We start from the raw sequence: 12230 nt of genomic DNA on the forward strand, positions 1-12230 counted from the left end.
GCCATGAGGTCGGGATGAGGTCCCCATGGGGTCCCCGGCCATGCCGTGATGTCCCCAGGCATGCCATTGGGTCCAGGTCCTTGGGGCACCCATGAGGTCCTTGGGGCACCTATGGGGTCCCCATGGCACCCATGAGGTCCCCATGGCACTTGCGAAGTCCTTGGGGCACCTATGGGGTCCCCATGGCACCCATGAGGTCTCCAGCCATGCCATGACATTGGGACAAGGTCCCCGGCCATGCCGTGATGTCCCTGGACGTGCCATTGGGTCCAGGTCCTTGGGGCACCCATAGGGTCCTTGGGGCACCACGAGGTCCTTGGGGCACCTATGAGGTCCCCATGGCACCCATGAGGTCCCCATGGCACTCGCGAGGTTCTTGGGGCACCTATGGGGTCCCCATGGCACCCATGAGGTCCCCAGCCATGCCATGACATTGGGACGAGGTCCCCGGCCATGCCGTGATGTCCCTGGACGTGCCATTGGGTCCAAGTCCTTGGGGCACCACGAAGTCCTTGGGGCACCCATGGGGTCCCTGGCCACGCCGTGACGTTGGGACAAGGGGGATCTCCGTGGGGGTCCCCGTGGCCGGGACCCCCCCCCCACACACACACACTCACACCTCGTTACGGAGCCGCTAACGAACCCGCGGCCGGAGCCGGCCCCGCTCGGCTCGTTTGTCGTCGCCGCTAATAAACGCCCAAAGATACCTCGGTGCTGCCGGCGCCGCCGCGTCCGGGGGGCTCGTTACCGCCGGGGGCTCGTTACTTGCTACCGCGGGGTCCTCGTTACCGGGGGGGTTTGGGGGATCCTCGTTACCGTGAGGCCTCGTTACCGGGGGATCCTCGTTACCGTGAGGCCTCGTTACTGGGGGGTCGCGGGATCCTCATTAACGGGGGGGGGGGTGTCATCGAGTCCTCGTCACTGTGGTCTCGTTAACGGGGGGGGGTCTCATTACCGGGATCGCTAACGAACGCGCTGAGGGTCCCCCATTAACACGAGGTCCCGGGGGGGGGGTGAACAGGCCCCGCCCCCTCCCGCGCGCGCGGGAACAGCCCGGACGCCTGGGCCCCCCCCCCCCGCGGTGAGGAGCGGCGCCAGCAGCGCGCGGCCCCTTTAAGGGCGCCGCCGCCCCCGCCCCGCGCCGCACGCGCCGCCCCACGTGCTCCGGGCCCCGGAGGCCTCGCCCTCCCCCCCCTCCCGGCCGCCGCCATTGGCTAAAACTGGGTCAGGCCCCGCCCATCCCGGCCGGCCCCATTGGCTAAATCTGGGTCACCCGCCCGCCCCCCCTCCCTTCGGCCCCCATGGCCGGGCCGCATGACGCGGCCCCGCCCCCGCGCGCTCCCATTGGCCGCGGACGGGGCCGGGCGGGAGGGAGGGAAGCCCCGCCCACCAGGGGGCTGGAGCCGAAAGCTCCGCCCCTTTCTGTGCGGGAGGGGCAATAAGGAGAGGAGCAATGGGGGGGCAATGTCGGGGGGGCAATAGGGAGGGGGCAATGAGTGGGGGCAATAGGGGGGTAACCGGGGGGGGGAAATGCCCTGGGGGGCAATTGGGAGGGGGGCAATAGAGGGGGGCAATAATCCCTCCTTCCCCCCCGCCCCGCTCACACGTCCCGCCCCAGGACCGGGCAAGCGGGTGCCGAAGGGGGCGGGCCGAGCGCCCCGTAACCCCGCCCACGTCCCCGCCCCCTTCTCGGCATCCCCGGGGCCGCGGGGCGGGGCCGAGGGGCTCGGAGGGGCGGGGCTGGGCGCGGGGCCGGGCGAGGATTGGCGCAGGCCCGCGGGAGGCGGGGGCGGAGCCGCGCTGGCACCGCCCCCCGCGCGCGCGCTCGGGGGGGGGGTGGGCGGCGGGCGGGGGCGCGGGGCTCGCGCTGCGCCGCGCTGCGCCCGCGGGCGGCACATGCCGAGGGCCGGGGCACGGCGGGCCGCGGCGGGCCAGGTCGGCACCGGCACCGGGAGCGGCACCGGGGGGGACGGGAGGGGACACCGGGACCGGGGACACCGGGGACCGCGGGGGGCGACGGGACGGGACACCGGGACCAGGAACCGGAGGGATCGGGGCGGGAGGGGGGGGGGGACACCGGGGATCGGGGTGGGGGGAGATCGGGACCGGGAAGGATCGGGACCGGGAGGGGGGGGGCGGGGGGGGGGGGACACTGGGAACCGGGGGGGGAGGGGCCGGGGCAGGACGCCGGGGTCCCCGGAGGGGGGGGGGGGAGGAGGCGTCTCCTTTCCCGAACGCCTGGGTCCCTTGCGGGGGGGGGGGGGAATTCCCCGTCCCGGACGCCTGGGCCCCTTTGTGGGGGGGGGGGGGAATCCCCCTCACTGGATGCCGGGGTCCCGGACGCCTGGGCCCCCTTTCGGCCGCTCTCCCCGGGGCTCGGTGGGGGGGGAGGGGGGGGCCCGGGCTGGCGCAGCGGGGTCAGGCGAGGTGAAGGCGGCACGTGGGCCGGGCCGGGCCGGCGCGCACGCGTGCAGCGCCGCGCACACACGTGTGCAAGCGCGCACTGCCCCCCCCCGCCCCCCCCCGCCCCGCCCGGGCACGTGCCGCCGCCGTGCGCGCGTGCGAGCGACACCCCCCCCCCCCGCCCGCACGTGTCCGCGCACACGCTCGCCGCCTCGCACGTGCGCCACGCGCGCGCGCACACACACACACACACACACACACACACACGCGTGTGCGGGCGCGCCCGGCTGCCTGCCCCCCCCCCCGCCCCCCCCGCGCACCTTTGCACGCGTGTGCGCGGCCTCGCACGTGCGGGCGGCTCACGAGGATCAGCCCGGCCGCGGGATTAACTGCTGCCGGGTGAGGGGGGGGTGGGGAGGTGGGAGAAGGGCCCAGGCGTCCGGGCTCCCAGCCCCCGCACGCGCGTCCTCCCTGCCGGCGCTGCGGACCCAGGTGTCCTGTCCCCTGTCCCCCCCCCCCCCCCCCCCGCAGCCCCGGGGACCCAGGCGTCCAGGCTCCTGCCCTCCCCCCCCCCAGCATCCAGATGGGGGGAGAACCCAGGTGTCCTGTCCCCCCCCCCCCAGCCCACAAAGGGCCCAGGTGTCCGGGCAGTGGGGACCCAGGCGGGTGGTGGGGGCCCAGGCGTCCGGGCAATGGGGGCCCAGGCGTCCGGGTAATGGGGGCCCAGGCAGGTGGTGGGGGCCCAGGCGTCCGGGCAATGGGGACCCAGGCAGGTGGTGGGGGCCCAGGCGTCCGGGTAATGGGGGCCCAGGCAGGTGGTGGGGGCCCAGGCGTCCGGGCAATGGGGACCCAGGCGGGTGGTGGGGGCCCAGGTGTCCAGGCGGTGGGGACCCAGGTGGGTGGTGGGGACCCAGGCGTCCGGGCGTCGGGACCCCCCCGCGGGGGCCCAGGCGTCCGGGTGGTGACGGGCCGCGGCAGGGCCGGCGGAGCGGGCGCCCATGGAGGAGGCGGGCGGGTGCCCGGGCCGGGCGCCGGGGCCCTTCGGGGCGCCGCTGCTCTGGGAGCGCCCGGGGCCCCTGGGCGACCTCGAGTACGTCGACCTGGACGAGTTCCTGCGGGAGCACGGGCTGCCGGCGAGTCCCCCCGAGCGCGACCGCGACCGTGACCGCGACCGCGAGCGCCCCGCCGGTGCGTCCCCCGCCCCGGGGCCCAGGCGTCCGGGCCCTGCTGCACCCCCCCGGGGGCCCAGGCGTCCGGGTGCTGCCCCACAACCCATGAGGGACCCAGGCGTCCGGGCCCCCCCTGCCCCATCCACTGGGGACCCAGGCGTCCGGGGCCTCACGCCACCCTGTACCCCCCCCCCCAACAGGGGACCCCGGTGTCCGGGTGCTCCCGCTCTGCCCCCATCGCCCCCTTCCCAGAGGGGCCCAGGCGTCCGGGGATCCTGCCGTGCCCCCGTTGCCTCCCCCCCCCACCCCGGGGACCCAGGTGTCCGGGGCCTGATCCCAAACCCGCAGCCCCCGGGGGACCCAGGTGTCCGGGTGCCCCCGCTCTGCTCCCATCGCCCCCTCCCTGGGGGGGGGGGGGGGACCCAGGCGTCCGGGGCCTGACCCCAAACCCGCAGCCCCCAGGGGACCCAGGCGTCCGGGCCACCCCTGTCCCCCGTCCCCGGTCCCCGCAGAGGGAACCCAGGCGCCCGGCCCTGCCCCCCCCGCCCCGTCGCGCCGGGGCCCCCCCAGGTCCGCGGGGCGGCGGGGGGGGCCGGGTGCCGGGGCCCGGTGTGAGCCCTGGGCGCAGCCGCGGCGCCGCCCCGCGCCGCCCCCAGCCCCGGCGAGCCCCAGGAGGTCGAGGTGCTGCTGAACTTCGAGCCCGACCCCGCGGACCTGGCGCTCTCCAGCGTCCCCGGCCACGAGGCCTTCGACCCCCGCAAGCACCGCTTCTCCCAGGAGGAGCTCAAGCCGCAGCCCATCATGAAGAAGGCTCGCAAGATCCAGGTGCCCGAGGAGCAGAAGGTGCGCGGCCCCGGCGGCCGGGGGGCCCAGGCGTCCGGGGGGACCAGGCGTTCGGGGGGACCCAGGCATTTGGGGGGGACTCAGACGTCCAGGTGGGACCCAGGTGTCCAAGGAACCAAGGAGTCCAGGAGGGGCCCAGGTGTCCGGGGGGACTCAGACGTCCAGGTGGGACCCAGGTGTCCAGGGAACCAGGGAGTCTGGGAGGGGCCCAGGCATCCGGGGGGGCCCAGGTGTCCAGGGGGGCCCAGGCGTTCGGGGACCCAGGTGTCCAGGGAACCAAGGAGTCCAGGAAGGGCCCAGGCGTCTGGGGGGGCCCAGGCGTCCGGGGGGCCAGGTATCCTGAGCAGGACTGGGGCATCCAGGGAACCAAGGAGTCCAGGTGGGACCCAGGTATCTGGGAGGATCCAGGCAGCTGGGGGGCCCCAGGTGTCCGGGGACCCAGGTGTCCGGGAGGGGTCCAGGTGTCCTGAGCAGGACTGGGGCATCCAGGGGACCCAGGTGTCCTGGGGGGGGGGGTGCAGTGGTGCCCAGGGTGGGACCCAGGTGTCCGGGGACCCGGGCAGAACCCCAGGGCCTGGACGGGCCCAGGTGTCCGGGGGGATCCAGGCAGCTGGGGGGACCCGGGCATCCAGGAGGGACCCAGGTGTCCGTCGGGGACCGGGCGCTCGGGGGCGGGGCGCGCGTCGGGGGGGCCCAGGCGTCCGGGGACCCAGGCGTCGGGGCGCCGCCGGCAGGACGAGAAGTACTGGAGCCGGCGCTACAAGAACAACGAGGCGGCGAAGCGCTCGCGCGACGCCCGGCGCCTCAAGGAGAACCAGATCTCGGTGCGCGCCGCCTTCCTGGAGCGGGAGAACGCGGTGCTGCGGCAGGAGGTGCTGGCGGTGCGGCAGGAGCTGGGCCGCTACCGCTCGCTGCTGGCGCGCTACGAGGCCCGGCACGGCGCCCTGTGACCCGGAACCTGCCCGGAACCGGCCGCTGGAACCGGCCGCCGGCCCGCGAACCACCCCGAATCGGCCCCGGACCAGGATCCGGAGCCAGCCTGGAAGGGGCTTGGTGAACTGGCACAACCAGCACCCGGCACCGACCTGGAACCAGCGTGGAGCTGGGATCCGGGACCGGGATCCGGAACCGGGCTTGGGGAACCAGCCCGGCACCAACCTGGAACTGGAATCTGGAACTGGGACTGGGCGCCAGCCTGGAACTGACCTGGAACCGGTGCGGACCCGGGATCCAGACCTGAAATCCAGAACCGGGATTCAGGACCGGCCTGGAGAGGGGTCGGGAAATCGGACTGGAACCACCCGGAACCTGGAACCCGGCTCCGGGAATGGACCCAGCTCCGGTCCAGAACCAGGAGGAGCCAGGATCCGCCACCAAGATCTGGAACCAGGATTTAGAGCCAGCCTGGAAAGGGGACTGGGAACCAGCCCGGAACCTGGAGCTGGATCCGACCCGGAACCGGGGTCTGGAACCCGGGAGGGAGGGGGATGGGGGGGTTCCCCGAGCTGGACTGTCCCCCCGGACGCCTGGGTCCCTGCCCCTCCCCCCTGTAAATATTTATTCCCCAGCTCGAGGGCTGGTTTAAAGCACAACTACGGGAGGGGGCCCAGGCCTCCGGGCCCCCCCGCACCCTCCCCCGCTCTAACTGCTAGACTGCACTGCCCCTCCCCCCCCCGAGGGGGCCCAGGCGTCCGAGTGGCCCCTCCCCCACCTCTAACCACTAGACCCCGCTGCCCCCCCTGCAGCCGTGGGGGGGGGGGGGGCCCAGGCGTCGGGTGCAGCAGTGATGCCGCCCGGACGCCTGGGTCCTCCTGGAACAACAGGAAGTCGAGGGGTTTTGGGGGGGGGGGGGGCGCCGGACGCCTGGGCCCCTGCGTGCCCCTCCCCCCCCCCCCGGGTTCCTCCCAGCGACCCATTTCCAGTTCAGGCCAGTAGCGTCGCTGGGAGCCGGCCCCCCCCCCCCCCGGACGCCTGGGCCCCTTCCCCACCTCGGGACAGAAGCAAGCACGGCCCCTCCCCCCCCCCCGAAGGGGGCCCAGGCGTCCGGCCCCCCCCAGCCCCTCCCCCCCCTGCACTTTGACCACTTTAACGCCCCCCCCCCCGCGCGAGGCTTTTCGGGGGGTCGCGACCCCCGGGGGGGGGGCGCCGGGGGGGGGCGATTTTGTACAGAATAAACCTGTGAACCCACCGGCAGCACACGCGTGGCGTCGCCGTCATGTGCACACGCGTGTCGTGGGCGTGCGCGCCGCGGGTGCTCAGCCGTGCGCGGGTGCTCGCACGTGTCTGCAGGGCGGGCCCCGTGGGCGGGTGCACACGCGTGTGCGTGGCCACGCGTGCGCCGTGGGGCCCCAGCGCCCATGTTGAGCCCCCCCACACGCGTGTGCACCCACACGCCTGCGTCACGCGTGACCCCGCCAAGGAGAGGCCTCGCTCCAGGCTCGGGCTTTATTGCATAGGTCGGCGCTGCGGGACATGGGGGGGGGGGGGGAGCAGCAGCGGGACCCCTCCCCCCCCCGGGGGGGCCCAGGCGTCCGGGCAGGAGCTGGGGGTGGGGGCAGGGCAGGCCCGGACGCCTGGGCCCCCTCCTGCCTCGGGGGTTTCCCTAAATCCCCCCCCAACATCAGCAGCAGCCCGGGGGGGTGGGGGGGGATGGGCAGGGCAGTGCCCAAGGGGCCCAGGCGTCCCGGGGTGGGGGGGGGATCCCCAGCACCATCTCCCCACAGACAACCCCCCCCCCAAGTCCCCATTTACCCCCAGGGCAGGGAGGGCACCCGGACGCCTGGGCCCCGCCAGTCCCATGGCCACAGCTTTGCTGCCCGGACGCCTGGGCCCCCCCAGTCCCATGGCCACAGCTTTACCGCCCGGACGCCTGGGCCCCCCCAGTCCCATGGCCACAGCTTTGCCCCCCGGACGCCTGGGCCCCCCCAGTCCCATGGCCACAGCTTTGCCGCCCGGACGCCTGGGCCCCCCCAGTCCCATGGCTACAGCTTTGCTGCCCGGACGCCTGGGCCCCGCCAGCCCCGTGGCCACAGCTCTGTCCCCCGGACGCCTGGGCCCCACCGGTTCCATGGCCACAGCTTTGCCGCCCGGACGCCTGGGCCCCCCCGGTCCCATGGCCACAGCTTTGCTGCCCGGACGCCTGGGCCCCGCCAGCCCCGTGGCCACAGCTCTGTCCCCCGGATGCCTGGGCCCCGCTCAGGGGGTGGCGGGGGGCCGGGGGTGGGCGCCGGTGAGCAGGCGGGCCAGCCCGCGGTGGATCTGGGCCTGCAGCGGCCCGTACTCGACGCGCTCGCCGTCCACGGTGAGGACGCCGCGGGGCGTCAGCGGCTCCAGGCGGAAGGCGCGCGCCGGCACCCGGCCCAGCTGGGGGCAGCCGCGGCCCCAGGGCGCCCCGCGCGCCATGGCCAGCAGCAGCCGCGCCAGGGCGGCGCGCGACACCCCGGCCCGCACGTAGCACAGGTGGATGACGCCCTCGTCGAAGCGGGCGCGCGGCGCCGCCAGCAGCTCGGCGCCCAGGTGCGTCTGGTAGAGCGCCAGCACCAGCACGAAGTCGCCCTCCAGCGTCACCCACGACGGCGGCACCGGCTGCCCCAGCGGCACCAGCAGGTCGTCCACGGGGCCGCCCGGCGCGTCCCCGGGCGGCGGGGCGTCCCCGGGCGTCCCCGCGGCGTCGCCGGGCCACGGGGCTTCGCCGGGCGCCTCCGCCAGGGCCTCCAGGTCGCCCGGCGGCGGCTCCTCCGGCGTGCCGGGGAGGCTGCGCGGCGCCTCCGGCTCCGGCTCCGGGCAGAGCCCCAGGTCGGAGACGGCGCGGGGCAGCGGGGCGGGCGGCGGCGGCAGCGGCCCCGGCGCGGTGACGCTGCGGGCCACGGGGCGCCGTGGCGGCGGCCCCGGCGGCGGCTCGGGGGCCGGCAGGTAGGAGAGGCGGCCGCGGTAGGTGTGCAGGGCGGCGAGGCGCACGGCGGTGCCCAGCGTGAAGCGGGCGGCGCCCATGTGCCGGTACTTCTCGCTCTCGATGTCGACGTCGGAGACGAAGCCCCAGGCGACGCTGAGGAAGGAGAAGCAGCGGGCGCCCGACGCCGTGGTCACCGACACCAGGTCGAGGGGCGACAGGGCGCCGTGGCACAGCAGCACCGCGCAGTTCTGCAGCAGCTCCACGCCCAGCGCCGGCGGCAGCCTGCGGGGGAGGCGGCGCGCGCCGGGCGGCGTACAGCGGGGACGTGGCTCCCGCGGGGACGCGGCACCGGGACGTGGCACGCGCAGGGGTGCAGCGCGCATGGGGACGTGGCACGCACAGGGGGGTGTCAGTGGGGACACGTGGCACCGGGACGTGGCACCCGCGGGGATGCGACGCCTGCGGGGACGTGGCACCGGGACGTGGCACGCGCAGGGGTGCAGCGCGCGCGGGGACATGGTACGTGCGGGGACACGTCGCACACGGAGACACGGCGCTGGGATGCGGCACACGCAGGGACACGACGCCACGACGCGGCGCACGCAAGGGCACGACACGCATGGGGACACGGCACCAAGACGTGGCACACGCGAGGACACGGCACGCGCGGGGACGCGGCTCCGGGATGCGGGTGGCGCAGAGGGACGCGGGGCAGGGACGGGGGTCACACGCGGCGCAGGGGCCACGCGCGGCAGGACGGGACCCGCGTCGCGCACGGGGACGCGGGGCAGAGCTCAGGGACGCGGGGCCGGTGCCGCCCGGTGCTGCGGCTCACGTGGGGAGGTGGCCGTGTCCCCCCCGTGTCCCCCCGTGTCCCCCCGCGTGTCCCTACCCGGCGTGGAAGTTGACGGCGCCGGCCAGCGCGTTGCCGGAGCCGCAGGGCAGGATGCCCAGGGGCATGCGCAGGGCGGCCGCCCAGTCCCGCCGCTCCATCAGCCCGTTCACCACCTGCGGGGACGCGCTCAGCCGGACGCCGGGGCCCCTCCCGGACGCCTGGGCCCCCTCCCGGACGCCTGGGCCCCTCCCGGACGCTGGGGCCCCCCCCGGACGCCTGGGCCCCTCCCCGGACGTTGGGACTCTCTCTTTTAGGGAAAGGGGACCCGGACGCCTGGGTCCCTTCCCAACCCCCCCATCCTAGGGAAAGGAGCAAGATGGGATGTCACCAGAGGTCCCCGGACTCCTGGGCCCCCAGGGAGGGGGTTGGGGGGGTCCCGGACACCTGGATCCCTGGGGAGGGGGTTTGGGGGGGGTCCCGGACGCCTGGGCCCCTGGGGGGGGGTTGGGGGGGGGTTCCCGGACGCCTGGGCCCCCCGGTACCTCGAAGAGGAGCCCGTCGCCGGACAGGGTGACGATCCCGTCCCACTCGGCCAGGCTGATGCCCGTCACCAGCTCCCGCGCGTGGTTCGCTCGCTCTGGTGGGGGGGGGAAACGGGTCAGTGCCGGACGCCTGGGCCCCCCCGGAGCCCCCCAACACCCCCCCGGTGACCCCCAACCCCCCATTGCCCCCCACTGCTCCCTGCGTTGCCCCCCAGACCCCATTGCCCCCTCGGCCCTTTATTGACCCCCCCAATCCCCCCCCAGACCCCTCAGCCCCCTTATTCACCCCCCAGACCTCCCGCTGCCCTCCTCAGCCCCCCCCACTGCCCCCCTACCCCCCCCAATTGTCCTCCCTGGCTCCCTAGTTGCCCCCCCAGGCCCCCATCGCCCTCCCCACTGCCACATGGACCCTCCCAGAGCCCCATTGCCCCCCTGGCTCCCCCCTCCCTGCCCCCTCAGCCCCCCATTTGCCCCCCCAGGCCCCCCATGGCCCCCTGTTGCCCCCCCTCAGCCCCCCATTTGCCCCCCAGGCCCCCCATCAACCCCCCCAGCCCCCCTGTTGCCCTCCCTGCCCCCCCTCAGCCCCCATTTGCCCCCCCGGCTCCCCCCTCCCTGCCCCCCTCAGCCCCCAATTGCCCTCCCTGGTCCCCCTGTTGCCCCCCCAGCCCCCCATTTGCCCCCCATGTGCCCCCCCCCGCGGCCGCACCGGTCTGGACGAGGTTGAAGCTGATGCCGGCCTCGGCCATCATGGGCAGCACGTGGCTCTGGCACCACTGCAGCGCTCGGCCCCGGCCCCCGAACGGGTTCAGCAGCAGCAGCAGCCGCCGCGGCCGCGGCAGCACCGCCGGCGCCTCTGCGGGCCGGGAAGGGGGGCGAGGGGGGGGGGCGGCGTCACCCGGACGCCTGGGCCCCCGGCCCCAGAGGAAGGGCTGCGAGAGGGGAGATAAACCCCGGATCTGCCCCCCCCACCCCCGGGCAGGGGAAACCGCAGAGGGCTGGGGGGGGGGGGGGGCCGGACGCCTGGGCCCCCTGGGGGGGGGTGAGGGGGGGGGCCGGACGCCTGGGCTCTCTTATCCTACGGGCAGCTGGCACTGCATGTCCCCCCCCCCCCAAAAAAACGGGGTGGGAGGGGCCTGAAGAGGCTCCACCCCCAAAAAAACACCTGGGCAGGTGATGGGGGTGGGAGGCGCCAGGAGGGACCCAGGCGTCCGGGCGGCGGCTTTCGGGACGGACTCGTTCCGCCTGCCGCGACCGGCCCCAGCGGGTGCAGCCCGGACGCCTGGGCCCCCTCCCGGGCCCCGAGGGATGTTTGGGGGGGGGAGGGGAGGGGACACCTGGGTCCTTGGGAGTTTTGGGGTGGGGGGGAAGAGGGATGCTGGGCCCGGACGCCTGGGCCCCCTGGGCTGCTCTGGGAGAGGAACGCGGGGGGAGGGAGGGAAGCGTCCCCGGACGCCTGGGCCCGTCTGGGAAGGCAGCAGCATCCCAGAGGTAGGAACAGGGGGTAAAAGTGGTCCTGGACACCCGGGACCTCCCCCGTCCCGGACGCCTGGGCCCGTCTGGGAGGGCGGCAGCATCCAGGCGTTATAACAGGGGGCAAAGGGGTTCTCGCGCCCCGGACGCCTGGGCCCCCCAGCCTCGCCCCGGACGCCTGGGCCCCGCGGCGCTCACCGGCGTCGGCGGAGAGGGCGACGCCAAGCACGAGGCACTTGATGGCGCGGGCCCACTTGTCGGCGAGGCGGCGGTTGTCCTCGTAGCGGGGCGCCTGGTCGACGCGGAAGGTGCGGGCGGCGCGCTGGCGGCCGCGGGGGCCGGGCCGGGGGCCGCGGGGCCGGGGCCGCGGCGGGTAGGCGTAGACGGCGAAGAAGGCGGCGGCGGCCAGGGCGGGGGCCCGGCTGCGCAGCGTGTGGCAGCCCACGACGTCGGCCAGGCGCAGCACGGCGCGCGGCTCGGCCTCGGGGCGCGGCGCCAGGCGCTGCACGTGCAGCTCCGTGCGCGTCAGGCTCAGGGCGTAGCGGGCGCCGCCGGCCGCCGGGTGGGCGCCGAACTCGCCGTGCAGCAGCGGCTCCTCGCTCATCCCGCCGCCGCCGCCGGGCGCTGCCGGCTCCGCGCGGCCCTGGGGGGCAAAAAACAGCGTTAATTGGGGGAGGGGGAACCACACATCCCCCCCCCCGTGTCCCCCCTCCCACCCTCGTTAGCTAACGAAGGTGGGGGAGGGGCTGCCAAGCTTCCTTTGATCCCCATCCCAAGGCAGCGGTTGGGGGGGGGGACGCAGGGTTTTGCCCCCCCCCCCAGGTTGGGGGACAATATGGGGCCCCACAGAGCTGTTGGGGGGGGGGGAAGCTCTTCCCTCCCCCCATATTAACCCCCCCCCCGGGGCTCTTGGTCCCCCTCCCCATAGACCCTATGGGGCTGGATTCCCCCCCCCGTGTCCCTCCCCAATTCCTTCACCCCCAGGCCTTGTTGTTCCCCCCCCCCCACTAGGCCTCATTGGCCTGGACCCCCCCCATAGACTTGACCCCCCCAAACCTGGTTCCCCCCCGTCCCCA

At 75.5% G+C, this 12230-nt stretch overlaps 3 protein-coding genes across 5 annotated transcripts in view; 2 read left to right on the forward strand and 1 right to left on the reverse strand.

Moving 5' to 3' along the window:
- Positions 1–1922: 1922 nt before the first annotated feature.
- Positions 1923–6182, forward strand: LOC136994919 (D site-binding protein-like). 3 transcript variants are annotated; one of them, XM_067314353.1, is made up of 4 exons: positions 1923–1935; positions 3382–3591; positions 4201–4415; positions 5150–6182. In XM_067314353.1, the coding sequence occupies exons 2-4, from the start codon at positions 3402–3404 to the stop codon at positions 5363–5365; spliced, it is 621 nt and encodes a 206-aa protein (XP_067170454.1). In that variant the 5' UTR covers positions 1923–1935; positions 3382–3401; the 3' UTR covers positions 5366–6182. The 3 variants fall into 3 exon arrangements, with proteins under 3 accessions (XP_067170454.1, XP_067170453.1, XP_067170455.1); XM_067314352.1 differs by lacking the exon at positions 1923–1935 and having other exon boundaries at positions 3344–3591; XM_067314354.1 differs by lacking the exon at positions 1923–1935 and having other exon boundaries at positions 3344–3591; positions 4201–4397.
- A 1338-nt stretch (positions 6183–7520) lies between these two features.
- Positions 7521–12230, reverse strand: part of LOC136994911 (sphingosine kinase 2-like) — a 14365-nt gene continuing 9655 nt past the window's right edge. Inside the window, exons 2-6 of the mRNA XM_067314333.1 lie at positions 11353–11797; positions 10391–10537; positions 9685–9779; positions 9200–9315; positions 7521–8589 (exon numbers count right to left, since the gene is read on the reverse strand). Coding sequence (XP_067170434.1) covers positions 7611–8589; positions 9200–9315; positions 9685–9779; positions 10391–10537; positions 11353–11758 — 1743 coding nt within the window. The 5' untranslated portion in view covers positions 11759–11797 and the 3' untranslated portion in view covers positions 7521–7610. The remainder of the gene's footprint in view (positions 8590–9199; positions 9316–9684; positions 9780–10390; positions 10538–11352; positions 11798–12230) is intronic.
- The window catches only part of LOC136994887 (D site-binding protein-like), a 2976-nt gene continuing 2833 nt past the window's right edge, over positions 12088–12230 (forward strand). Inside the window, 1 exon segment of the mRNA XM_067314290.1 lies at positions 12088–12109. Coding sequence (XP_067170391.1) covers positions 12088–12109 — 22 coding nt within the window.

Source organism: Apteryx mantelli, chromosome 34, assembly GCF_036417845.1.
Source record: "Apteryx mantelli isolate bAptMan1 chromosome 34, bAptMan1.hap1, whole genome shotgun sequence".
In the NCBI taxonomy this organism is placed as follows: Eukaryota; Metazoa; Chordata; class Aves; order Apterygiformes; family Apterygidae; genus Apteryx; species Apteryx mantelli.

Bases quoted from the DNA above. Each gene is read 5' to 3' on its own strand.
- LOC136994919 (XM_067314353.1), top strand. From the start codon at position 3,402: ATGGAGGAGGCGGGCGGGTGCCCGGGCCGGGCGCCGGGGCCCTTCGGG. The intron at 3,592-4,200 runs GTGCGTCCCCCG...CCCTGGGCGCAG, and splicing joins CGACCGCGAGCGCCCCGCCG to CCGCGGCGCCGCCCCGCGCC. The intron at 4,416-5,149 runs GTGCGCGGCCCC...CGCCGCCGGCAG, and splicing joins AGGTGCCCGAGGAGCAGAAG to GACGAGAAGTACTGGAGCCG.